General features: G+C 45.0%; 1 protein-coding gene across 2 annotated transcripts in view; it reads right to left on the bottom strand.

Annotated features, from left to right (window-relative positions):
• Positions 1-26494, bottom strand: part of LOC139346829 (partitioning defective 3 homolog) — a 314486-nt gene that overhangs the window by 72930 nt on the left and 215062 nt on the right. For both annotated transcript variants that reach the window (XM_070986146.1, XM_070986145.1), the window contains 2 exons: positions 23381-23618; positions 6321-6449 (listed from right to left, as the gene is read on the bottom strand). In XM_070986146.1, the coding sequence (XP_070842247.1) occupies positions 6321-6449; positions 23381-23618 (367 nt within the window). The remainder of the gene's footprint in view (positions 1-6320; positions 6450-23380; positions 23619-26494) is intronic.

Below are 26494 nucleotides of genomic sequence, written 5' to 3'. Positions count from 1 at the left end.
GAGGAGAGGGGCTGAGGACAGGCAGAGGGGGGAGGTGACCTCCCTCAGCGATGACCCTGGCAGCAGCCACCAGACTGCTCACTGGTTCCAGATGTTGTACAACACACACATCCACACACATGCACACAAGCACGATACCTCCCACTGGTGCAAGACTTCCCTATTACCTCAGGTCATAACTGACCTCTGACCCCCCCACTGCTACCCCTCACTGATGATTGACAGGTTTGGAACACAGCTAGAATCCCCCCTAGCCAAACTCTCTCTCCCATGTCTGTGTATTTTAATAACAGTAATCACATTTCAAACAATCACCATTTTTCAGTGCTGGATTAACCCAATTCCCACATTCTATCCATAGACTGCCTTGTTTATTTTTAGCAGTCCAAAATCCCATTTTCTCAGCATTATGTGTGGAATGAGATTTTGATGGAGGCCTGATGCAATGTTGCATGATATGCAGTCATTCATAAAGCCTCTAAGCTGGTTTGGTGCATTTTTGCATTGTCGCAGACAGGTACATTATGGAAATGATCAACTCACAGCACAGTTGTGTACACTAAGCGTGGTCTTACTTTAGCTTGTGCTGTCAGGAAATAGAAAACAAGCCCCATATGAAAAAAAAAAAAAAACACTAATTCCCAGAAGCCCTTTCACCTGCCATCTGGCTAAAGTGATGTCACATCTCTGCCAGGAAGAACCAGACAATGATGTTACCACAGGTTCACGGAAGTCCACTGGGATCTCAAGACCCTCTGGCGTTTTATGGACTAATCAGATTCATAAAAACGGAAATATTGACATTTGGGACGAGATAATGGCCTTGGCTAGACTGGCGACATGAAGCTAAAAGAGAGAGACTTCTCCTCCAGGCCTCAGGAGTCTGACATTGATAAAGCTAATAGGTGCATTTCAATAAAAGGATATTAACGAGCAAATGCACCAAACATGTGAGTCATGTTGTTGTCATTAGCCTCATTACCAGCTGGTCCATCTCGCATTGTAACTTTGCTTTTATACACTCATCAACTTCCGAAACAAGCTTTTGTTTCAGTGGTTAACAACACTTGACACTGTTCAGGTGAGAAGTCATGGCTCTTTTTGTCATACAAAGGATCTGGTGGACCGCGTGCTTGTGGAGAAAACACATGTACAATCCAAACCTGTCAGTCTGCAGTGAGTGGCCTATTCCAGCTTGTTCTGGCTGTCAGGAAGAAAAGCTGGACTATCAGACAGTGTTAAGTTTCCACCCTTGGCCAGTTGGCAGTTGGTCTCTCTGTGGAAAGCTGAGATTTGAATGCTACATTCCCAAGTGCTTATTTTCTGCTAGATGTCTCCTACTGGTGTGGAAAGAACGAAACTACCAGCACTTTAGCAGAACTGTCACCTGAAGTTCCTGTGCATTGAATTTGCATTAGAAAATGTGTCAAAAAATGCCACCTGGTGTGCTCTATAAGGATGACAGCGCTGGTCTGTTTGTTGGATAAACATGCACTAGATGGACTACTGTTAGCTTCTGTGTCAGTCATGGTTTGAGAGTCTAAAACCTAATAACTGCTGATATTTGTCTGATGTGATTTGATCTTATTTTTCATCTGGCACATCATCAGGTCAAAATTTAAATTTGTCCAGTCCTTTGGTTTAAGACCAAATAGCTGTGAGACTAATGGCATTCCCATGAGTGTATAAATGCATCTTGTGGGAAATGGAGTTGCAATTTGGAAGCCATTGTTCTGCTCAAGAAGATGCTCATTAGCTCCAAACCTTACTTTATATCCACACCTGCAAACTGTGCTTTACTTGGGTAACCTGCAACTGCTGCTCCACTTCCAACTCCTCTCCTTCCCCCACTTTCTCCTTTGAGACCACCCCCACACTGTGCCACATATACTCCATTAGCCAATTAATGGCCCAGCATGTTAACACTGAGGAAAGTGCTGCCCACACTAAACACATTATTACTGTACAGCCCCAATTACCAGCCCTTCTCCTCTCTTCTCCTCTTACCAGATAGTAGGTTTGAGGAGAGAGGACACTGTAGCTTTTAATGCAACAAGCCCGGGGAGATTTTATTTCAAAAAGGGGACAATCGAGCTGTAGTGCTTCATCGCAGTCCCACTGTGGATTTTCATTTTCATTTTAATTACACCGATGACAGGGAAGAAGATCATTCCAGTACTACGTCAGTAATTGCTCAGTTTCTTTTGTGTCTCCATGTGTTGTCTATGTTTTACTCTAATCTTCAAAGTAGGACTGACCTCACATATACCTTTAAACAAAATACAATGCTTACTTACTTGTTCTTCATAACAGTGCAGTGGAAAGGTATTTCCTCCTGGTGAACAGACAGTCTAGACAGTCTAATGCTGTGGCTTCCAGGGCAGTTGCAGTTCAACCGCTAATCAACTGACTGACCATGTCTTCAGGAAAATTATGTCAGCCATATGACTTTCTTCTTCCTTTGACATCCCTCCCTTTCCACTTGTGAAACCTGTTCTCCCTGTTGTTTTCCTCCACATTAAATTTCACTGAATCACGTCTGAACAGCGCACCTTCACACCAACTAAAACGGAACTTGTAACAATATCGTTGCTAAAGCTTTAGCGTATGAAAGTGAAAGCAGAGACTCTCACATCAAGTAATTACTTTAACACATTACATTGGTAGAGTGAGAGGCCTGGTGTGAAGTGGTCACAACATGTCAGCTCACCTCAAGTCCTTTCTCTCCACACTGAATAAATCTCGCTGTTTATCCGACAGGGCTGTTTTTATGGACCAACAAAGCCAGCAGACTCCTTCTCCATATGTTTGTCAATGTGTAATCTACCCAAGGGAGGCTTGGGGGGGGCAAAGAAGAAGGGGAAGGGGGGTTCTCTCTGTACTCTCAAACACTCATTTTGAAGTCTACACACTTAGAAGCTTGAAAGCCTGCCTCTTCAATATGCATTGTTACCGTGGTGGATGAAACAGAATGTATTTGCTCTCTTACTTTCTCATCCAGCTGCCTTGAATAGATTTTTCTTCTCAATAACTCCTCACCAAAACATGTTCTATTGTTCTGAAGTGCAGATGGAGGGCAGAATGTATCTGAATCTAATCAAAGTGCAGTAAATGACTCTGCGCGCAGCTGTCTGTGCAGAATCGCAAACCTCCGATAGCCAATCTTTTGTGTTGACACTTGGCCCATAACAGCATAATGCAATCATAGAGATAATTGTCCAAGTTTCGTGGTGTTAATTCACAGTGTAACAATCGCATTAACTTGCTGTAGGTATCAATATAATTACAAATGTAATCAGTTTTCCCAATCAGCCAGTTGGAGCTTCCTTTGAACTCGCTATGCAAATGAGACTCAAATAGGATACTGAAATAATGAGATGGTTTGACAAAGTGGAATGATAACGTTGTGTCCACAATCACTGTGACAAAAAGTACAGAAAAGGATCTGCCTTATAGCAAACTGCTATATATATATATATATATATATATATATCAGTGGCAGTGAGGGTCTGTAGCCTGAATATGGTGTAAGAGGAAAAACCTCTCTTTTGTTAAATTAAAGCCTAATCCAGGTTTGTGCATCCCAGAAACACAGGTCAGGTTTTGTTTGTCTCAAGTCAGCAGGAAGTCAGACAACAAATGGCAGAAGCAGGACACTGTCGAGGAAAAAAAGTGGTGAAGTGCTCTGCTGTGGTCTGGGGAGCGGGAACAAGGAGAGCGGTAGTAGAGTGGTGGCCGCTGATTAGAAGCCAACCCGAGCCAAGCCGATAAGAGAGAATGGACATCATAATCAGCTGCCACAGAGACAGAGAATGGAGTTCAGTTCAGGCGGAAAATGAAGAGGGAACATTGTCAGGTTGTCTTTGTGTGCTTCCCCCTTTGGCCGGGAAAATAAAGTTTCAGGGCTAGCATGTGCAGAGATAAGTCAGAGACTGATAGAAGTGCCACCAACGCCACCTGCCCTGGGTTTCCTTTTTCTCTTTCTTCTCCCCCATGGCCTTGCAATGGCCTTGCATGAATGAGGGCCACAGAAAGGGCTGCTCTCCAACCAACCTAAAGTCCAATCAGAGGGCTTGTTGTATTCACAGTTCTCTCAACGTGAGCCAATTACATAGGGGTGTCTTGGGTGTTGTCCACAGGATAAAGAAACCAGAGCAATGGCAGCCACTGCTGGGCTGAACAAAGATTTAGATCAGCCTCGCCGCAGGTTCTAATGTCGCCTTGATGAGACATGAAACAGTCAATCACAGGAGCTCTATAAAATCTGCCAGATTTCAGCAAAACAAATGCTGCTGATAACCACTCTTCATCAAGTGCATGCACTGCACTGTGCTCTGGCACTGAAGTCAAAGTTTTATGTACTCTCTTCTCCATCATCTTCAGTCCATAAGAGGCTGACAGGATATCAATGGAGAACACTTTCACTCAAAACAGACGAGTTGTGTCTGCAAGGACTGCAGGCCAAACCATAAATTGCATTGATAATATCAAGGTCAGAGTTTTAAATATATAACCGTAGCAGCCTTATTGCAGAGTAAAAAGGGCAGGTTTTATGAATTAATCTGTCTCACCTCTTCTCTGACTCCTATTTTGAATCACTAAAAGCTCCTGTCAAAACCGTCTGCTTGAATTAATGATCGCTAATGTCAGGCGAGCCAGGAGCTTGGCTGCGGCCCATCGCGGGTCACGCTGACACACAGCGCCGGCTGACGACTGCCAGCTTCAGAACCCCGTTATGGTCCGATCCATAATTTTATAAACGCAATCTTAAATGGTCCTGTCTCCGCGGCAGCAATGTAATCAATCAGAGCATGGGCCTTAAGCGGAGAACCACAACAATCACACGTTGCACCTTGGGAGTGTAATACAGTAGTGCTACCAAAAAATACAAGAAGTAATGGATTTCTGAGCTGTCGTCCTGCTGAACCCTAATGCTTTGAATATCGACTTGTCTTCATGGCAGGTTGGTTTATTATTACCCACCGCAATTTCCCTCAGGATTCCCTTTCCATTAACTGAGGGACAATCCCAGCTTGGCTGAGTGATGGGATTTGGGAACAGGTACAAAAGGAAAGAATTAGGTTGCCCTCATGCACGGGGAGCTGAGACCGGAGCTCACACATGCAGAACGGACACAAACAAGACAGGGAATGAGAATGTGCTGCAAGACAAAGTAGCAGACAAAGGAACTGGGTGACAGCGGTGAAAGAAAAGAAGGAACTGGATTTAAATGCTGTGTATGTGTTTGTGGGGAGGGGAGGGCTGTGAGGGCATGTACTCGACATATCTCATGCCCGCTGCACGTCTGTGTTGATTCGGCTGCTTAGCGTGACAGTCATTTGGGAGCTTCTCAAAGAAGCCAGATCTGCATGGAGAGCCAGGTCTGCCGGTCTCCAGGGTGCACTGAGGGAAATGTGTTGGGCCCTAAGCCAGAGGGGTTCACACCCTCTGAGGAGGGGACCTTCACTGCAAGTCATAGCTGAATACCAAAAAGAAATGTGCTACAGCTTTTTGAGCAAGGCCTCCAGATGTTCCATTCAGCAAGGAAGAGGCCTTTGTGAGCGTTTCTTTATGCGCGCACTTGTTTGTGTTTGCGGTACCATGCATTTTCAACAGCCATCCATCCTTCTTTCCCCTCGCCGTAAGAGGGAGCGGTATCAAGCCCTATTGTTTCTATTCAATTAGTTGTCATTACCAACGGCAGTTTGATTACTGAGTTCATTTGGCTGGTGGAGAACAATGGAGGCAGCAAGCTGTCTTTTCATTCAGCCTGCCACCAATATTGTCTTCCCTGCTGGAGAGAATTAAATGGGGCCTGTCTGTGAGGGATGACGTGCACGCGGCAAAACCAATGGCTCGCCTTATTCTTCTGGATGTCATGATGTCCACAAACACCAGAGGACACAGAGCCAAGAGGGGCAGATAAAAAGGAGCGGCGTATTCTTGAGCGATTAACAACCTGGGCGAGCTGCAGGAGAAGACAAATGCAGAGCTACATCGATTTCACTATTATAATGAGCACCATTCAATCATGCCAACCCCAGAGGGGCCTACGAGCACCATTAGGAGGTCAGCGCCTCTGAATAGCACAGGCAACAACAATCCATAAATGATCTATTTAATGCGCTGATATAAAAGAAAGGGACATTTCACAAATTGACATCTGAGTGCTTTCCCAGAATTTCCCAACCTTGCTCCACCATTTTGCTAATTAGGTTGTTTGCTAATTTTCCGGTCAGCAGTGGGGCTTTTTTTCTTTGTTCTGCTGGGACTTAATTGTTTAGGCTTTTAGCGAGCCAAGGTTCTGTCTGAACACTCACCTCTCTTGTTCCAGCCTCATCCGCAGGGTCTCCTCTTCTGACGCCTGCATGTCCTCGGCTTTAGATTTACTGGAGCCTTTCCTCTCTATCCTGTCTCCTGGCCGCTCATCCCTCCGGTGTTTTCCAAACCTGAGTAAAAGAGAAGGGCAGAGACTTAATTGAGGCCCAGGCTTTAATAATTTCCAAGCCAATATGGACTTTTTCTACAGCAGCATGTCCGGGAAATTCAGGTGAAATACTCAGTAGGAAATTAAAGTGTCAAACTGTCAAAATCTTCATGTTGGGTTTGTACTTGGGAGACGGCTCTCCCCGGGCACCCATTCGTTATTGAAAGAATAACTCGGCCATTTTCATATAAATGCGATCGAAATGCATCAGGCCATATCAAAAGATAACTTGACATAGTGAATTCCCTCCCTGCCAAGTCTCCATCCAGGACAGCAGAAAAGACTCAGTGTGCGGTGTTAAGAGTAAGTCTGAAAAGTAGAAAATGGCTCCGCTCCGCTTTTTTAAGGGTGAGGATGAGCTCCGCGTCTCCTCCCTGAGCTGTAGAGTTTACTTATAGTGATGGGAGCAGTGACAGCTCATGATTTAGTTTTGAGCGAGGAGGGAACAAACTACCTGCAACTGGGCGAAATGTAAGCGGCGGAAGCGGCCGAGCTCGCTGGCATCATTTGTAACTTTCTAGGCAGCGTCGCAAACTTTTACATTTTAATGACGGGAGTGACACAACGGTGGCGGTAAATTCGTTACAGCTTTACAAGGAGGTGAAAATAAGCCAAGTCGATGATCGTAAATTCCTCCGGTCGGCCGGGCCTGGTGCTGTGCGAATAAATGACTGGAGACTCTGGCTGACTGAGGGGTGTGAGGAAATGATGAGGAATGGAAAATAGAAAGGAGGCATGCAGTTGACAGGGAGTACAGTAAATTTACAGGGTTGCACACTCACAAACACAATATATGGACTACTCTATTATCCGACTCCGCTGGCTGAGACTCCATTACTCACAACAATGTGCTTGTGGATAACACTGAGATCAGATGCCAACTTTTCTACTACATGTGCAAAGAATTTGGGGATGAAGGATAAACTTTCCGGTGAGAAGGAACAGGAAAGGCAATATCGTGAAATTATGATGTCATTTCCTGCTGCGCTGCAATGGTGCCAGCTGTGGAGGAAGTGCTAAAACAGCAGGATACAGAAAAAGGATGTATCATAGACAGATATGAGCATGGAGATATGTACGCCACATATCGCAGAGAATGTCACTCTATCTGCTTTGACCTATAGTGTGTGGTTTTCCATATGTATGGGTGTGCAAAGCCTCATAACCAGCAACCAATCGAACACCATGTTTATACACACTGATGACCAATGAAAACAAAGATCATTTAAGGTAATTCCAGTTGAGGGATTATTTTATGAATGAGGTGAGGATTGGCCATTGTATGAATGGTCTAATTAAGGTTATTATGGATGCTTAAAGCTAAGATCGGCATTGGTAGCCTTGCCTTGTAGCTGAATATCATATATATTCAAAATTTTGAAATATAATAAATCTCATAGGGAGGGTGGTACAAAACATGTCCAATTTAGTTCTAACTAATGGGTAAACTCTGTTTTCCTCACATCCCAAATGAGGCAAAGTGTACCATGGTTGTCAAAACATTAAGTCTTCTTGGGACAATATAAATACAGCTGTAATAAATCAAGGCAACACTGCCCTGTAATGTGTCTCGGAAATTTTAAAGAGATTACATAAAGAAGGGATGGATATCTGGGTAAAACATTGCTCGCAGAGAAGCGAGAAGAAGAGTTTTTGGAGTTTACAGTTTAAAGGCGCAATTACTAGAAAAGAGAATGGGCATACAGTGGATTTCTGACAACCTCAGGAGAACAGTTTGCTGTGGTCTGTGTTGTTTTTGTACTACTGTCACGTTGCTAGCTTTAAAAATGAAACTATGCTTTTTATGATTGTCAGGTTGGTGGAAACCAGATCACTTATAGGAACACATCTGATGATTGTAAATACGAGGCAATAACAGAAAGTGTACGGGCATGAGTGCATGTAGCCACAAGTGAGAAGAAATTCAATAAATATAATCACAGAAAATGGCTGGATTTTACTGACTGTCTATATTACTGTACATAAGGTAACTCGCTGTTGGTGCATTGTGGGCACAGACATTGATTATGATGTTCCACATGGGCTTTTTTGAGCAGTCCCATTCAATTTCAAACAGAGGAACAGGAGAAAGCATTAAGCTCTGCAGTCTCCCAGACCGACCGTGCGTCACTCTGAGTTTATTTTTACCTTCTTCATAGCTGAGCTTTATTTGACAGTTTGCAAACTTTCTCTGCAAACTGAAAAAATTACATCAGACAAGGTTGACTTTGGGTCGGTGGAAGTGAATATATTCATGAAATGGGAGCCTGGTTCCCTCACAGATGTTTATTATTCTACTTTACATTAAAAGCAGCCGAGACCTTCGCGCAAATGGCTTCTCTTTGGTAGCGGCTGCCTTGGAATTATAATCTTTTGAATGCGCTGTGATCTGGTAGGAGGTCCTGGTTTGCGGTTGAAGAAAGAGCCAGCACGAGGCCAAGGGAGCAATATCTGGGTTCTTTTGTAGCACAAATAGCATACATTACCTGATTAATTAATCAACAAATGGCTGTAGTAAGGCATAAAACTCCAGGCTGGGGCTGGGAATGCTAATAATAGCGAGCCTGCTATCTATCACCAGGGCAGGTGACAGCTTCCCTCGCCTCACTTCAAGGACTTTCATTAACTTCCTCAGGAAAATTCACCTTCCTCTTTTCCTCTTCCAATTTTTTACTCAGTCTCTTCTTACTCCAACTGCACCCCCCCCCCCCCTAAAAAAAAAAACATAAAATAACCTTAGGGGAGACAAACTTCTGCCCTTAACTTTTTTTCTTCTTCTGGATCAACATCAATACGGCGAGGGATTTGTCATACTGAAACATATTGGCGGATTAGACCGAGCAGGACCCTGGGCATGCAGCAGCTCCCATGTGAAAGGCTATTCCCCCCATCGCCGGTGGCCTAAGAAGGAGGGCCCACATCAAAGTGGAGGCGGAGGAAAGGCTGATACTACCAGAGCTATTAGAAGGCTATCGGGACACTTGCTGGTTCACTGACAACATGGCTCTGCCCTTCACTTGAACAGCCTGAGCCCTGCCAGTGGGGACCGCAGTGGAACACAGGATTAGCCACCAAAACCTCCACTGACGCACAAGCCCCAGTGTAATATTACTACACTCAACATTTTCTCAGCAGCAAAATGCAGAAATCTGTGGCGCTGTAAAAAACTGCAAACTGTATTGACTTTCATACCTGCCTCTGGAAGATAAGTGTCTCATTTGTGAAACGAAGTGAATTCGATAAAAAACAGTAATGATTTGGAGTTAATCAGTGTCAGGAGGGAAGAAGAAACTCAGCTGTCTCTGTAAAACTCTTGAGCCAGTATTGGCACCTTGGCATTAATCTAGGCTGGCATCAGGATAGTTGTATTGAGAGTGAGGTTGATGAGGCTTAATAATAAGATATTGATTGGCAGCTGCAACTCTGGGGGAATGGCAATGAAGTAACTACAGTTTAACTTTCTGTTTGGAAAAGAGGACTTATTTGGGCTCAAGCAGAATAACTCAACCCGCCGCTTACTTGTTTTGGATTCCCGAAGATTAAACTTGACCTTGGAATTAGGATTATTCTGTTAAATAGCTATTTGAAATGACTCGCAATGGCCACTATCTGAGCAGGAGCAGGATGTCAAATCTCCATTAAAGCCAGGTAAACAATAATACGCCATTTATTTCCTCATAAAGCTCTGATCTTATTTTTCTGCCTCAGTCCACTAGGCCGAAGCTCTGTTTAATGATCCGTTCGCTCGCATCTATCTCACTGTGGCGTAAGAGTGATGAATGCACGAATGCAGAGGTGCCTTCAAAAGACAAAGAACAGGACGATGGCAAGCAGAGATGTAGGTTGCAAAAACCACCTGCCAGAAAGACATTCAGTTACGATTACATGAGCACAAACACACACCAGCTGAGTGAGTAGCAGATTTGATCAGCAGGATCATTAAATGCACACACAATCCAGATGCAGACGCAGGGAATATTTATGACCTTTAAGCTGCGTTCAAAGCTCGAGCTGCCTTGACCTATTCATCACTGTTTGGTCCCGTCTGATTGGCCATCAAACCTCATTTGGGTGGCATGTAATCTAACATGTGTCATATATATGCTTTATTAATCTTATGATGGCCACTGATGCGATGAAACATTAAGAGTGTTCAATCAAATTTGACGTGTCGACAGCATCTCATAAAATAAAATGTTTTCAAATATTGTTGCACATTAGGCATATTACTGAGTGGCTGTATGCGGCCGCTTTTCCTAGAAAAGAAGTCAGTAAATAGGTACTCCATTCAATATGATACATCCTCATATATCACAGAAAACAGAAGGGTTTATACCACTAGCACTGGATGCCTCATACATCATCCTCATCGATCTACAGGGTAATAATACTTCAAGGCTGCAGCACAACAGAAGAGGAAAAACTCAAAGAGGGAGGAAAAAGTAAATTATGCAAAGCCTCAAAGCCAGTTTGATTGTTACAATCATTTAATCTGTGGAGTAGATTTGACAGAAGCTAATCTGTTTTGACATCTTCTGTGGGGAATTTGTGGTTTGCTCACTGGAAGTTCCTGACTGAGGGAGAGAGGACAGCAGAAACAGCTGCCGAAAATTTGTGGGTTTTGGAAGCGAATGCGAGGATGAGATGGACTGGCTTGGTTTAACCTCACGTGACGCACTCATCACATGAGGTGTTAAATCTTTTGGCATTACTCAAACCTGCGAATGGAACAGGTGAGCCAGAAAAGAAGTGACTGCATCTATCAATTTGAGTAAGTGATGAGAAGATAATTTCAAGGGCAGACAGAGAGAATCGTTATGGTTTCTGCTCGGCCAACCTGAAAGTTAATCCAGATCTCCCAGGGCGAAGTCGTCCCCCCCCCCCCCCCCCCCCCCCCGAGACGTCTGATGTGGTGTCTGAGCCCCAATCCCCCGTAACTGTATTTGTCGCAGTCAGGAAGAAAATAAATAACTATGCCTCCACCCACTGCATTTCATGGTGATAATCTATAAAGCACCATAAAAAATACCTTTTTCTCAAAAAAAAAAAAAAAAAAAAAAAAAATCAAGAGACCTTATTATCATCTTATTGATGGCAAAAAAAGCACACGGCAGAAAGTTAACACTCGCGCACACACACACAGAGCCCTTTTTTTCTACCTTCTTCAATTCCCGTCCAATGCAAGGGCACGTCAATATGAAGCAGTGCATGATTTGTACACCGTGCTGCACCCAGGGCAACACCCTGACACTGGCATGTAATTTTAATAGTGCCTTGTTAGGAAGGCGAGGTCGCCCGATTTGTCTGTCCTCCTCGCTAGCTAAGTGTTGCTGCAGCTGTGGTGAGTAAACACTCTCTACCTGGGGTGAGACACAAAGACGCCCCGGACAAAAAAAAAAAAAAAAAAATCCAATAAGACAGTCAGAGAAAGAAAAAGGGAGAGAGAGTTGTGTTTTTTTTTCTTCCCTGGGAATCACACTGTGACCCAGCGTTCGTTAGTAGGCATTAAAGGGGCATCCGTTATCGTCGAGTGGCCTCAGCGTAATGTCGCCACCGCTGGTTTCCAGGGACACCGACCCCAGAGGGGTATGGGAGGATGTTCTCCCGCCGTTCCTCCAGCCTCCAGCCAGCGCCAGCCGATTATCTCCCTCCCCACGGAACTCATTATCCGCAACCTGTAATGTCAGTCAGTGCTCTCCCGGCTCAGCCAGACCCCTTTTAAACCAGAATCTACAATTTGAAGCATCCTCAGAAGAGCTTTTTTTTTCTTCAGGAAGCTGCAGCCTGACATTCATCAGTGAATGTTTAAGATAAGGTAACACCTCTGTGATTTCACACCATCTGGGGGTTCATGTTATGGAATGTGCAGATAAAATAAGACAACACGTAACGCAGCTGCACATTCATCAGCCTTTTCCAGAGACTCTGCCTCTTACAGGTCACAGCCAGATATGACATCCCTGTGCTTTCACCTCATTGGACAAGGGCTTACACACACAGAACCAATCGATTTCCTCCCGATGAAAAGTTGCGGGGGGAGCTGCTGTTGATTGGTCGCGGCTCTGGAGGGAAGCCAGGCCCGATTCTTCCAACAATGGTGTGAAAACAGTGGGAGATGTACAGGAGGAGGGAGGATGGGAGTCGAAATGGTTCACGCCGGGTGAGAAAGCGGTGTGTCCCGCACCGTGGAGGCATGACATGCATTTATTCATGACATCAGGCCGAGCCCCAGTGGGGGGACAGCACCACGGGCGAGATGGAGGAAAAATGATTCTCACCAGAAACTTCTACGCCTCTTAGGTCCCCCAGCTGAGCAAAGAAGACGCCGTCACGTTGGAGGATGTTCAGTTTCAGTGACGCTCTATGTGGTCTTTCGACAGATTCCAATAATGAAAAAAAAAAAATCTACAGGTGTATGGATTGTATGCCATCTCAGATCATTGTATTTAAATGACAGTATTTTTCTCAACTGATATCACTGTCCCCACCGGTTTACCATAAAGAGGTTATTGTATGGAAATGAAGATTTTCTAGCTGAAATACAGATGCATTGAAATTGATGCTACACCGCCCTCTCAGAAGATTGTTTTCAGTCTCAAATTTAGCTCTTTGTCTGGTGTGTCAGTCAGTATTTCCTGTTATTTCTGCAGCTCTGTTTCAGGTCTTCTTCTATCTGGTCTTGTCCTCTCTTCACACTTCTCTTTCAGAATTTGAGCCTTTTATTTTGCCTGATCAAGGTCTGTGTGTGTGTCCAATGGCTGGATCAACAACTGCATTCCACCACTGGAGTGCTGAATAAGAACATCCCGTCCCCAAGCAGGAGGAGAGAAGACAAAAAGGACTAAACTAAATACATGTGTGAAGACTGGTCAGTCACAGAGAGCTGCAGGGCTATTTTTGGGTGGTATCCCATCCTACAGACATTTCATTACACTTCCACTATGTTTGTTTCTGCCATTATTGAAAATATGTGTGTGTGGAGGAGGGTATGGTAGATTTTCAAAATGAGTTAATCCGCTGTTATTGAGAAATGTTCTTCCTCACCACAGAGCAGAGAGAATATATAGACACAGTACTGCATTGCAGTGAATGGCTGAGGCTGCTTTAAATGAACAACTATCAGTATCAAAGCAACTGTTGAACTGAGTAAGTGTGTGTGCGTTTGTGTGTGTGTGTCTATCTAGAACGAAAGTTTCGCATGTGTGAGGGTTTGTGTGTTCGCATGATTAAAGAAAAGCAGCATTCATCTGTTTGCTCTATGTGCCAATTATTCATTTTTAAACAATGGCAGGTACGCACAAGCATCTGTCTGCGTGTGTGTGTGTGTGTGTGTGTGTTTTATCTATATGTGTGTGTGCCTATATATCAAGGGACAGCTTGGCTTTTCCATATTTCAAACAGCCTGTGCAATACAAAGGATGAGGCCCAGCCCGACATGATTGCCTTTAATGTTTCACATAAATCACTGAGTTGTGTGCGTACGTGTGTGTGCATGTGTGTGTGCATGTTCGTGAGGAGGGGAGGGGTGTTTTTTGCACACGCTCAGAGGAACGTTTCAAATACCTGACACCCCTGATTAAAGCCTCTCATTACAACACAAATAAACAGTCCAAACGCATTCATACACCCATTTGTTAAAGCGTATGAGCGCAGTGAGGAGGGAGTTTCTGAAGGACAATTTACACTGAAACACTCGAGCAGCTCGGAGTTCAGCTGCTGGGGTACGCTTTGTGTGTGTGTGTATGTGTATGTGTGTGTGTGTGTGTGTGTGTGTGTGTGTGTGTGTGTGTGTTTGTGTTCTGATCAGGCAAAGACAATCCGGCTCAATTTCTTTCTCTCACTTCATGTACAAACGTACAAACACATTATCGGTTGCCAACTGCCCCTGCTAGCCACAGCCCATGCATAAGCAGACCCACGCACACATGATCTCACATGCTCACATGCATATACACACTCTCATTTGGCGAATGCTTAACCAACCTATCCCACACACTCACATGCAGGGATGCAGGAATGGGGATGGGGGGGAAGGAGCTACAGTAGGTGGCTCAGGCTGTGACCTAGATACAGTATGGCACACTGCATTCCTAATGGGCCATTTTGATCACTGCCACTCTGTGTCCTCAGCTAGGCTGCTGCCGCATGCCTCAAACACAAAAACTCAGCATTCAGCAAACACAGCATCCAAAGTCTGCTCAGCTCTTTTAACGATAGCAGCCGCAATCATGGATGTGGAAGAGCCACGGCGGGGGGGCAAAAAAAAAAAAAAAAGGCAACCTGAATTCTGGAATAGCTGTACAAAACATTACTGATGTGCAGAAGCTCGCAGGGATCAGAGACATTATAGGTGTGGTGATGTATTCATTCGCTTTCACCTCGTAACACTAGGATGCCATTAGGACGTGTACTGTCACTGACGATTATTGTCTTGATAGATTAATTTTCTTTTTCAGGTTTCTTTTCTTGTCTTTTCTGTCTTGAATATCTCGTCTTTTTGCGGTTATGTCCCAACTAATTTATGAGCCGATGAGTCTGGAGACATATGTGTTTTGTAAAACTCAAATGCCAGATTTCCAAGAGGCTCATCTTAAGGACAGGTGAGGGGAGAAGTGAGGCAGGTTTTCTGCCTCGTAAACGTCAAGCTTTGAAATACAGGCACGGACACATACCGGCGCAAACGTTGTATTTAAGTCCACTGGAGAAAGGAGACAGCGGAATCGCTGATCCGTGATATACATCCCTCCCAGCATTCAGAGGGAGACGGGAGAGGTCTTTCTGTCAATGCCACGATGAATCTCCAGGGCAGCTTGGAGGGAGGAGGGATATGGGAGGATATATGGAAAGAAAGAGGAAGCCAGTGACAGTAATTGTGAGGAAAGTGAGGATGAGAGAGAGGAAGGAGCCCGTTGAGTCTCAGGGATAGTGACTGTACATCACAAGCAGCATTAAATAAATAACCCTGACGCTCCTCCTCTGTCTACGGGCCTTCTGCGGCTGGATCAAACTGCTGGTTCTTCAAAGCAAAACTACATGTATGTCAATTTAAACATGCTGCATGTAGCATTTATTAAATCAAGAAGCCATTAAAAAAACCTGTGAACAAATGAGCAGCAAGATCAGTATCAATTGTCAGCCCTACACACCACCATATTATATTTTATACTGATTTACAAAAAAAAAGGAACTTGCTTTATCGCACAGGAAGGAAGTGGGTTTTTGGAAACGATCATTTACACATATGTGCCGTGTCAGGGAACAATGGGCTTTATGGGAAATGTGGTTTAACACTGGTATTAGGTTGAGACTACAAATCAGCCGTGGTTACGTTGGTTTATCACCAGACAAGGATGTCAGAATTGGGCGACTCAAACAAAACTGTTGAGGTTTCTCACTTTAAACCAAATCTGCATGAAGACTTTGGGGAACGTCGTGCTTATGGCTCTGGCTCTGGTCGAGATAAGGCACCTCAAATACGTCAAGGTTAAGAAAGGATTGTGGTTGCGAACAGCTACTGTGTAACACACACATCCACCACCAAACACTGGCCCTAACTCACACAGCAGCTCGTGCATTTTGGGTATGGCAGCGAGAAGCCAATTAAGATTCCTTCACGACAAACATGGAGGAGGAATGAAATCCCGATCCGGTCGTGAAAACAATCTCCATTTCTCTGACACGCTCAAGAAAGGGAGAAAAAAAGATCAGAGTAGGAGAGAGAGAGAGAGAGAGAGAGAGAGAGAGAGAGAGAGAGAGAGAGAGAGAGAGGTGGAAAAGCAGGAGGGAAAAGAAAGACAATTTCTCTTTACATGCCGAACACATGTCGAGACGCCGACAGAACAAGAGGAATACGATTCCTGCCTTTAATTGGTTGCCTTTGATGGAAATCAGAAGTGTAATTCAACATCGATTGATATTACCTTTGTAATTCAAAAGCAATTTTCCCAGCTTTTTTGTCTTCCTTGCCTTGGCTGTGATTGTTTCTCTCCCACTACCCATCTTCTCATTCACATGTTAAGGTGTGTGCGCACATCAGCAGGTGGGAACTCGGTGGATGGGAAAGGTCATTTCAGCCAAAGGCCTCGATTTCATTACATGCTAAGCCCGGCGGATGGGTGAGCAGACTAGCAATGAGTCCTACTGTAGCAGGCAGCCCACTTCATTTGCATAGCACATAGGAGGAAATAAATAGGCTCTCCCATGTGCATTTCTCACCTCTGTCTCTGTAATATCAAGCATGCTTTGCATCTCTAATTCAACTTAGATTTTTTCCATCCTCAGACCAAAACATACATTTAATATGCTTTATTACGGGGGGCATTAGCAATGCATTTGTACTATTTAGAAAAACAAAATGGGATTGTGCCTTTCTCAGATCCTTGTACATGTTCTTAATGTTTTCTCATTATTTTCAAATCCGCCTGTCCTCTGAGAGTCGACTCGCTTTGGAACAGTCTTTCTCTGATTGATCAAAGCGATCCGGGCCAGAGCGAGAAAATAACATCAAAGTGGAATCAAAGTGTCTCAAAGTGTGAAAAACAAATATCAAACGGAGAGGGAGGAAGTTAAGAAACATCGGGCGGTTTCTCTTTGGAACATCAAGGTTGATGAAAGGAGGGAGGGAGGGAGGGTCGAGCAAGGAGGACAGCCGAAGAAGAGAAGAGAAGAGAAGAGAAGAGAAGAGAAGAGAAGAGAAGAGAAGAGAAGAGAAGAGAAGAGAAGAGAAGAGAAGAGAAGAGAAGAGAAGAGTCTTGGGTTTCCATTGATAGGGTCTGGGTGTGATTCCGCTGGGGTTGGATCATTAGCAGTCACAGGCCTGGTGGAGTATGCAGGGGTGCACTGCTACACTTAATTTAAGCTCTTTAATAACACACTTTATGAATTCAGTCATGTTTGCAGCCCTCTGCCTGAGACACAGCGTGAGAGACATCGGTGGATCTCATTTCAGGCCGACAAGATTTCAGATTCAATTAACTCCATCGTGCAACACCACCTCTCCTCAAACACACACACGCGCGCGCGCGCACACACACACCGGCCTCCGCGCTTCTCCCCATGCTTCAAGGTCTATCTCGGAGCACTGCGTGATCATTCTAAACCTAATTACTCCAGGGCTGTCTGATGGAGGCCGAGCGCTGCCCAATCACATTTGCATCGAGTGGCCAACAGCAGAGGAAGTGCGGCTGGACAGCCAGACCCCTGACCCCCCCGCACTGCCTGGAACGGCCATCTCTCATTCTTGCATGGTGGCTAAAGTCGCAGAGCATCCTCTCCTCCCCCCTCCTTAATCCTACCACTCGGCCTCTCCCTACGTCTAAATGCTTCGACCGGCCAGAAATTTACAGTGACATCCAATTTCTGGACAGCAAACACAAAGCTGTGCTTGCCTTAACCTGGCGTGCAGAGGAGTTTTGTTGTTTTACTGTTTTCATCTCCTGCCGCTGCACTCTGTGACTGTGGCGCTAATCTTCTCAGTGGGGGACTGTGTTGCTTGTTGTCTGGCCCCCGCTGGGCATCTTTGGTACATGATTGGCAAGGGAGTAATGGGATGTCACACTCGGAGGACATTTTTGTGAGGGAGTTTGGAGTTCAGGCTGCAAAAAATGACCCCTTTAAAGTCCTGGGATCCTTGAAGACATGGGGGGGGGGGGGGGGGGGGGGGGGCATTAGTGGCCCTGGTGACATGATATTTCTTTTAGCTGTGCAGGCATTTGAAGTTGATATTGAGGTATGACTTTGCACCTCGCAAAGCTGCCAAAATCTGCCAAAGTTCACGTCTGAGTTCCCTCTGAAATATTTATTGATGACAGGGGAAATCTGTGGCGCACTTTGTTATAGGCTGCTCCACAAGGAGGTCAAAGGTCAGGGTCTGCCGACAGGGAGTTACTTTGTTACTTACGGGCCTTTCAAGGGACTGAATCCTTGCCCACTTGGTGAGCAGAAAAGCAATTTCCCTAATAACAGACCACCCTGCTGAGCTGATTCTGACATCACCATCCACCGTCCATCATGTGTTTTCATGTAATCATCTTTTGCTGCATTACTCATATTCTTCATTTCACTCCAGCTGCCAGTTATTCTCACGTACAAGCTCCGGCTTGACGCCGTGCGCTGTGCTCGCCTTTACTACCTCGGCACAGACATTATGATGAGTGAGGCAGAGCAAAAGAAGAACAATTATCATTTTCTCTCAGATTACATTCAGCAGATGTCAGGGCCCACATGTGGAGGCGGCTAATTGCTGTCTCCAAATCAACTGTGGCATAATACTACAAGCATATGTGAGCGTTTGTGTGTGTGCTGGGGAAGGTGGTGGTGGGAGAGGGGGGCTTTATAAAGGGAAAGTTTGTGTGTTGCTCCATCAGTCACGCTCTCAGCCATGTGTGTATAAAAAGCCGGGCTAATACATGTATCATGTTGGTGGGCTAATGATCAAACCGGCTTACCCGCCATCAGCTGTTCGCACCCACACGAGCAGAAAGAATCATATAGTGCGAAGACACGGAGCGACACAGGAACACGCTAACTACCAACTCCCATGCTGCACATAAGGCAATCACGCTTTTGTGGCATGGTATCCATATTCTAGACATACTCACGCATGCATGCAAACCCCCCGCACACCATCACCCCCTGCGTGCTTCTACACTGCCTAAGAATAATAAAGATTGAAGGATAGAATGCATCCCTCCACTCCAGCTTTCACTGCTTCCCTTTCCACTCTACACCCATCTCTCCATGTAGCCTTGAGTGGGCCTGGATCTGAAGGGAGGAGAAGGCAGGCGAGGTCCCTGGGGTGATGGAGGGTGAGGTGGGGGGAGGGGTCGGGGTGGGATGCGGCTGTCACTCTGAGCTCCAGTGTCGGCTGATGGCTCGGCGTGAGGCATGCCACTTATCAGATTGGTGGGGAGGGTGAGAGTGGGGGGTAGGGGTAAGGGCAAGTGTGCATGCGGGTGAGGAAGCACCAGGGGGAAAGGGTGAGGGTGGTGCCAGAGCCCATTAACACAGTCTTTTCATCTATGTACACACACACAAAGCATTACACACGCACACACATGCAAATTTACATGTACCTTGAAACCGTTCATGCACGGTTTAACACACACACACACACACACACACACACACACACACACACACACACACACACACACACACACACACACACACACACACACACACACAGGATGTACAAAATGGCTGGAGATCCTCAATCCGCCCTCCAGGCAGACAGTAGCACGATGCCGTGACTGCCGCTGTGAAAAGCTCCCTTCTTTTCTCATCCCCCCTCTCCCTTTCCCATTCATCCTCCTTTCTCACTCTCCCTTGGTGCCCCAGTTCACTCCAGTGCACACGCTCCCTTTCTCCTTCCACCCTCACCCAATCCAGCCCCCACCCCCAGCTCTCTGGGCCCCATTCCCCCGTCCCGAGCCAGCCTTCCACTTTTTCAGCCTTCTCTTCTTCGTGCAACTGTATGATGCATTTCTCTCACTCTTCCTACATTTACACACACACACACACACACACACACACACACACACACACACACACACACACACACACACACACACACACACACACACACACACACACACACACACACACACACAGCTATTTAGGTATAGAAATATTAATGCACACACACACACATACACCTTAGACCAACATACAGATGATGGATGTGTACATACATACCTTAACAAATACATATGCACACTGCAAAAATGTGCATCTAAGAGTCTGATTAACCCGTAAAAATCTGGATTTTGATTTTCTTTCAATAACACTCAACCTTAATAACAATAACAAATGGCTCAAGATTGGTATTTTTTTGCATGTGCATACACACAACACAGTCTCACAGACATATAAAAACATCAAGAGATGGATATGGGGACAGAGGAGGTCAGTCAGTCACAGAGCAGATAAACAACACCTCATTAGGCATGTTGAAGGGAGTCTTGCAGGCCGGGCCGAGACGTCATTGTCTGCTAGCATGCTAACAGAGCCCCGGGCAAAGCTTCCAACATCTAAACAAACCTGATAGGATCAGAAAGTAATGATCACATGTTATCCAGTCGAAATGACACATACATTGGTTTGGGGGATAATGCATCTTCCCGCACTCTCCTATATACCACTGGATGCAGACATGGATGCAGGGATACATGCACGCAACAGACATCCTTGAAATAACGATGATGTAAAGCTGCCTAGGGCTGTTTTTTTTATCCAATGCATGCATGCACATTGGTATCCATTCAAAAGATTATAAGCTATTCATTATTGGATGGTACAGGACTGTATACCAGGCAGTCTGCCATCCTATAGGCAGTACAGTACGAATCCAGAGAGGCAGGGGAGCCGGGGCTCTGCACTGCAGTGTCTTTGCTTTGGGCTTTGGGCAGTCAATTTTCTTTGCATCACGCGCTCGCACACATTCAGTCATTCTTGCACTCACAGTATTTATCTCACAGTCTCCCCCTCTATTCTCCCTGTCTCTCCCTGTATTAGGCCATCCTCCTTTCCCCTGGCTCTGATGTTAATGCACTCCCAATCAGGCTGTCCATTAAGCAGACATGCACTACACGTTCATCAGGCTGTCCAAAGGCCTGCATGCAAATGAGCTCAAATTGCAGTGTGCTGCAAACTCCTTGAAATCTCCTTAGACGGAGAACGTGAGCGTAAGACGTGTGAGAAATGCAGGAAAAAGTGAGCGCCTGCCCGTCCAGTTTTATGCTAATGAAAACAACGAAGACAAGCATTACAAAGGATTAACCCAATCAGTATGCCTTTTTGATGTTTTGATGCAATGCTGAGACACACGTGACACTGGCTCATGTAAATTCTATCTGTGATTCGTAAGCCTGAGAGTGTTGAGTTACTGTCAGCCAAACCCTTTGTCATGCACAGTAAAACTCCTCTATTCTGAAATCACTGTCAAAACTTTTGCTAGAACTGCTAAAAGTGAGACATACAACAGATCTTTCGCTTTCCCTCCCTCTCCTCCCTTTTGACCGCTAGGCATTTCACATCACTCCATTTCGCTCTGTACAAAAAAAAGTTTGTTATTGTATCCAGTGGGACGCATTCGTTCTCACCTCAGCTCCGTGCCGTCGCTAACTTCATAAACTGTTAGGTGGGTTTTGAGAGAACAGGGGAGAGAATAGAAAAGGGACAGTGGAGATGTGTGGGCGTGAGAGCTGTCACAGTTTTAAGGAGAAAATTGTTTGAAGTATCAACAAGGAGTAGGAGTAGTATGAAGAAGGAAAGACAAAGATTGAGGGGCATGCTGGTTCAGGGGGCTGCCTCTTTGCATTCAGGAGGCACAGGGTCTGGCGTTGAATGCGCAGGGGGAGGGTGTCAGCGAGGCCTACCGTGTGCCAACACTTAAGTGGCAGTGGCACTCAAAGATAATGAAGAACGATGATGAGGCCGAGGAGGGCATGCCGAGGGCCGGCAGCTAAAACTCACCCAGCGGCCACCTATCGGGCTGAGCACGCGGCCACTAAAGGTTTGGGATCAGCGCCGACTGTATGTCTTTCTTTTACCAGTCCAGCGCACTTCTCTGCGTGCACGCCCGTGAACGCGTGCGCGTCTCCGCATACGTGCTCATGCCTAGTGTGCAACAGAATGCGAGCCATTACGCATTTACACCGCACGACGCAAAGCCAGTTGAGTAAAAAAAAAAAAAACAAAGAAAAAAAACCACAAGACTGAAAATAATGGAAGATAAGCAAGCTCCCTGCATTCCTCAATCGTGACCTCGAAACACACTTGTCGTCTTTATTGTTCATTACCGAGCCGTGCGCCGCGATACGCTAACTAATCCCATTAAACTAATCCACATGAAAACAACTTACGGCACGATAACGGCTTGCACCGCCTCCACCATTAATTTATGCCATATTCAAATGTGCACAGAATTGAAATAATTAATGTGACTCCCCCACTAATTTTCCATGTGGCAGAGATACTGAAAGGATACCCACAGGATGTTATTTTCATCCACAGTCTCTTTCCCTCTCCTCCTCCTGTTGTCTATGCACTCTGTGTACGGTCCATCGTGACTGCTCAGGGTAAAGAACTTTGCCTATTAGTCCTCAGAGGCGGCGGCATTATTTTCCAGCCTGGAAGACAAACCATAAACTCTGCCAGCAGAGGAGTCTGGCTTGAATTTGCCAAACTCCTGGAGCTTCCTGGAGTACACGAGGTGATAACACAGCGCAGAAGACCTACAGCAGGTGAGAGGATTGCTAAATTAAATCCTTGGCATCACATTTTTTTTTGCTTGTGGACAATTTATTAAATTGATGAGTATCTAAAAGAGTGTTGAAAGCAGAATCACGCCACCTCTCACGGTCTCCCAAGGTAGTCTGCCTCTAAAATCTTGCAGCTGCAGGACAAGACAGTCGCTGAGAACACCAGCCACAGGCGACAAATCCAAACCGCAGTCGATTTCATCATCTCCAAAGGTTGTTTTTTTTTATCCCCATAACCAAATCACAGCTCGCACATTAGCACCTGTACGCGCCCTGAACATTGTCCACTGGTTAACAAATGCGGAGCGTGTTTGGATAGGAGGAAAGTGCACATGGGATTATGAATAAAACATGTTGCCCTTATTAAAAATAATCTGGCTCAAAAGTACCAGAGGCCCTTAAGGTCGATATCTCCCCCCCGCCCTCCCCTCCACCCTCTCCTTCCACCTCACAGGGTTCAAGGAGAGAGGTCCCTGATTAGCGCTGGCAACATCCAGAGAATTCATTCCAATTCTGTATGATCCATTGGTGAATGTGCTGAATGGAATTAAATAAAGCAGACAGTGATTGGCGCTTGGGGCAAACAGGGGGGAGGTTGTTTAGGATTTGGAGATGAGCGTCTCGTTCCTACCTGAACATCTCGCCCAGGCCCTTCAGCACGCCTTTCTTGGCTTTGTTCTTGTCCTTGTCTTTCTCCCTCTCTTTATCCCTTTCAGGTTTCTTCTTTTCCTTGCCCCCAACCTTGTGGAGGTCTTTCTGCCTGTCATCTTTGGACATGTTGCCGTTCAGCCCGGGGCCCACACTGAGGTCACCGCTGGTGGACATCGACTCACGACCCGATCTGGAACTTCCCTCTGTGTCCTCGTCCACTGGAGTGAAGAGATAAGGGGGACGGAGAGGATGTTAAATATAGATACTGGGAAGGAGAGAGAATGGCACACTCACGCAAACACAGAGATAGAAAGAAAAATAAAATGTATGTCAATAAAAGGCAGACAAAAACTTTAACTCCCACTTGACTCCCCGTGGATCACAGAAGGAACACAAAGTTGCAGTACAAAGCCTCACTTCTTTCTTCTGGTAACATCAGATGAACAATTAAAAGAAAGGCTGCGTCCCACAAGGTACGGCAGCTTTGAACAAAACACACTGAATTCATCCGCCTCATTAGAGCAGAATATATTTACATTGCACACCCTTTGAGAATAGTATTCTGTTGAACATAATTTCACTTAGCTGAAAGCCTGAAGTTATTTCAAATGTGTACATTTCACACAGCTCGCAAGAGAACCGCTGTTTTTTTTCCCCCACCGTTTGTGCCGCATTTCATATGAAAATGATGTGACTGAACAGTGAAAGCTGTAATGATAGCCATACGAATCTGGTTCTCAATTTGAGTCTGAGCTAATTTCAACTCAGCCATCAAATTGAAACCAAACTCCTTAGGTGATGTAGGGTTGATTAAACTCAAAGTTTCCATCACATCTAATCATAACTGATGGGCAAAATGTAATTAATCTGTCAGTAATTATACATTTAAATAATCTTGAAAAAGGCTCCAAGGGATCTTAATTGCAAACGTGGTGCACTTCGCAATCGGCATAGCTCCTGCTGTATCTCTGGCTCAGAGGCGTGAGGTAGATGTCCTTCAGATTAGAAATCATTACAGTCTTGCGTGTCGTCCTTTAAGTTCTGCTTTTGATGGAGGAGAGAAAGGCGCTTATCGTGAGGAAGACGAGGCAGGGGAGACCATGATGAATTTGTGGCATACGCGATGAGACAGACTACATAAGGGTGGAGCGGCTGGATTCACATTTCAAGGAACAGTGGGGTTTGTTTTCTCTTGTGATCTGCGGAGCTATCAGCTATTTCTTTCAGCTGCCATCTCGGAGGAAATTACTGAATTGGAATCTCAACATGAGGCACTATACGGCAGGAATAGAGAGCGAGCCGGTAGCTTAAACCTGCTCAGTTACACAACTCAGTGCTGCACGCAGCCCCTCCCTTCCTTTTCTCCACCTCCACAAATTTAGGAGCCGGGTCTGGATGGGTATCAGTTTTATCACTCAATCTGCCGCCTGCTTATCATCCACTTAAGAGCAACGGCAGCAAATAGCAGCTGTGAGCTGTATCTGGCTATTTAAATGACTGAGATTAGCAGGAGTGCTAATGTCGCTACTGTTTAATGATGCAAGCTGCAGACAACATACTAAACATTGTAATCCAGAGCATCCCAGAGGGCAGCGGCCATGTGTGCTTTGTGCGTGCATGTGCATTTATTTACATGTATTCTTACAAGGGCCTTATGTTGAGTTTGAAGGAAGGCCATACAAATGAGGAACATGCCATTTTTATAAATCAATGCAATTTTTGGAATTTAATTTGAGTCTTTCAAAAACAGAAAGACAGAAAAACAAGCTCCTGTCAAAAGCCAATAAACACTAGACATCAAAAGGTGAGGCCATCCACAGCAATTTAATGGAATCGAAAAGAGAAAGACTTGGATGACAATCTCAAATGACAGCAGAAGCGTTGATGAAAGTGTCAGGAGACTACAAGATAATTTGCAGAGGCAGGCAACCACAGGAAACATTTTGTCACTTTAGTTAGAAACTCTACCATTAAACTTTCCTGCTTTAATAATCAGGGACATTTAAGCTGGCCTGTCAGCGAAGGTTATGACAGACAAGTAAAATTGCCGGTCTTATTCCAACACATAAAAGAGGGATTTCTGCTCAGCAGAGCAGATTTCGCTTTTTCCCTTTTATTTCCGCAAACGATGCAACACAAAGTAGCACAAGGGGAAGCACATTTTGCCCAGCAGGATATCTTGTGGGGACACATTTTCTTTGGGTGATGCCACATTCTTATTTTATGTAAATAAAAGTCTGGGAGCAGAGGAAGGCAGCGGCTTATCTGTCAACTTTGACTATTAACCTCAGTGACGAGCACAGACCGGCTGCTTTTATCTAAATTGAAAAACAGAGTTATTTGAATATCATGGGGGAGAATGCAATATACCGCGGCAGGAGAAATCGGTTGCTTTCCCCATTTTTCTTTGCCGAGATAAGACTGTATTTAGTGGCTTGCCGACAGAGCTTATGAGAACAAAGCGTTTCAGGCAAATAATTCCCTCTTTTTCAAATGTCTCCCGGCTCTTTAATGGTGAATGGAAATTTATATCTGGTGATTACTCTTGTGGTGTTGCAGGGTTATTACCTGTCGGAAGACATAAGACGGCTGTCTCTCTATACACAACGCGTGTCTTTTTCTCATCAAACACCCAGTATGGATGGATATATTCACTCAAAAGGAAGGTGGCATGTCTTTCCTTTTAAATGCTGTCTTCATACAGTAGTTTAGAATAAAGTCAGTTAATTGTGGTTTCAGTCTCAGTCAGGTATGCAGGAAAACATCTGTGAGGAAACCTGGCAAGGCTGCATGTTGTTATGTGCCAAAACTAATTGGCACAGTCCAAAGCAAAGAGTGGGACTTCATTTCAAACCCGATTGCCAGGAGAAATGTTGGCTTTGTAGGTTTCTGCAGACCACGGATATGTGAAACTTTATATTACTTTACAACAGATATGCTGAAACTTTATGTTTCTTTATGTCTAAGAATTTTCAGTTTTATGTTCTGACAACTCAAGGTGGTTAGGTTTACTCACAAAATCCACTTGGTTTGGATTAGGAAAACATCATGTTCTGTCTTAAAATACCTGGATTTGCCACCGCAAACACGGCTT

Source organism: Chaetodon trifascialis, chromosome 18 (genome assembly GCF_039877785.1).
Source record: "Chaetodon trifascialis isolate fChaTrf1 chromosome 18, fChaTrf1.hap1, whole genome shotgun sequence".
NCBI classification, from domain to species: Eukaryota; Metazoa; Chordata; class Actinopteri; order Chaetodontiformes; family Chaetodontidae; genus Chaetodon; species Chaetodon trifascialis.
The sequence above is the reverse complement of the archived record's forward strand: the minus strand, read 5'-3'. Positions and strand labels throughout refer to the sequence as shown.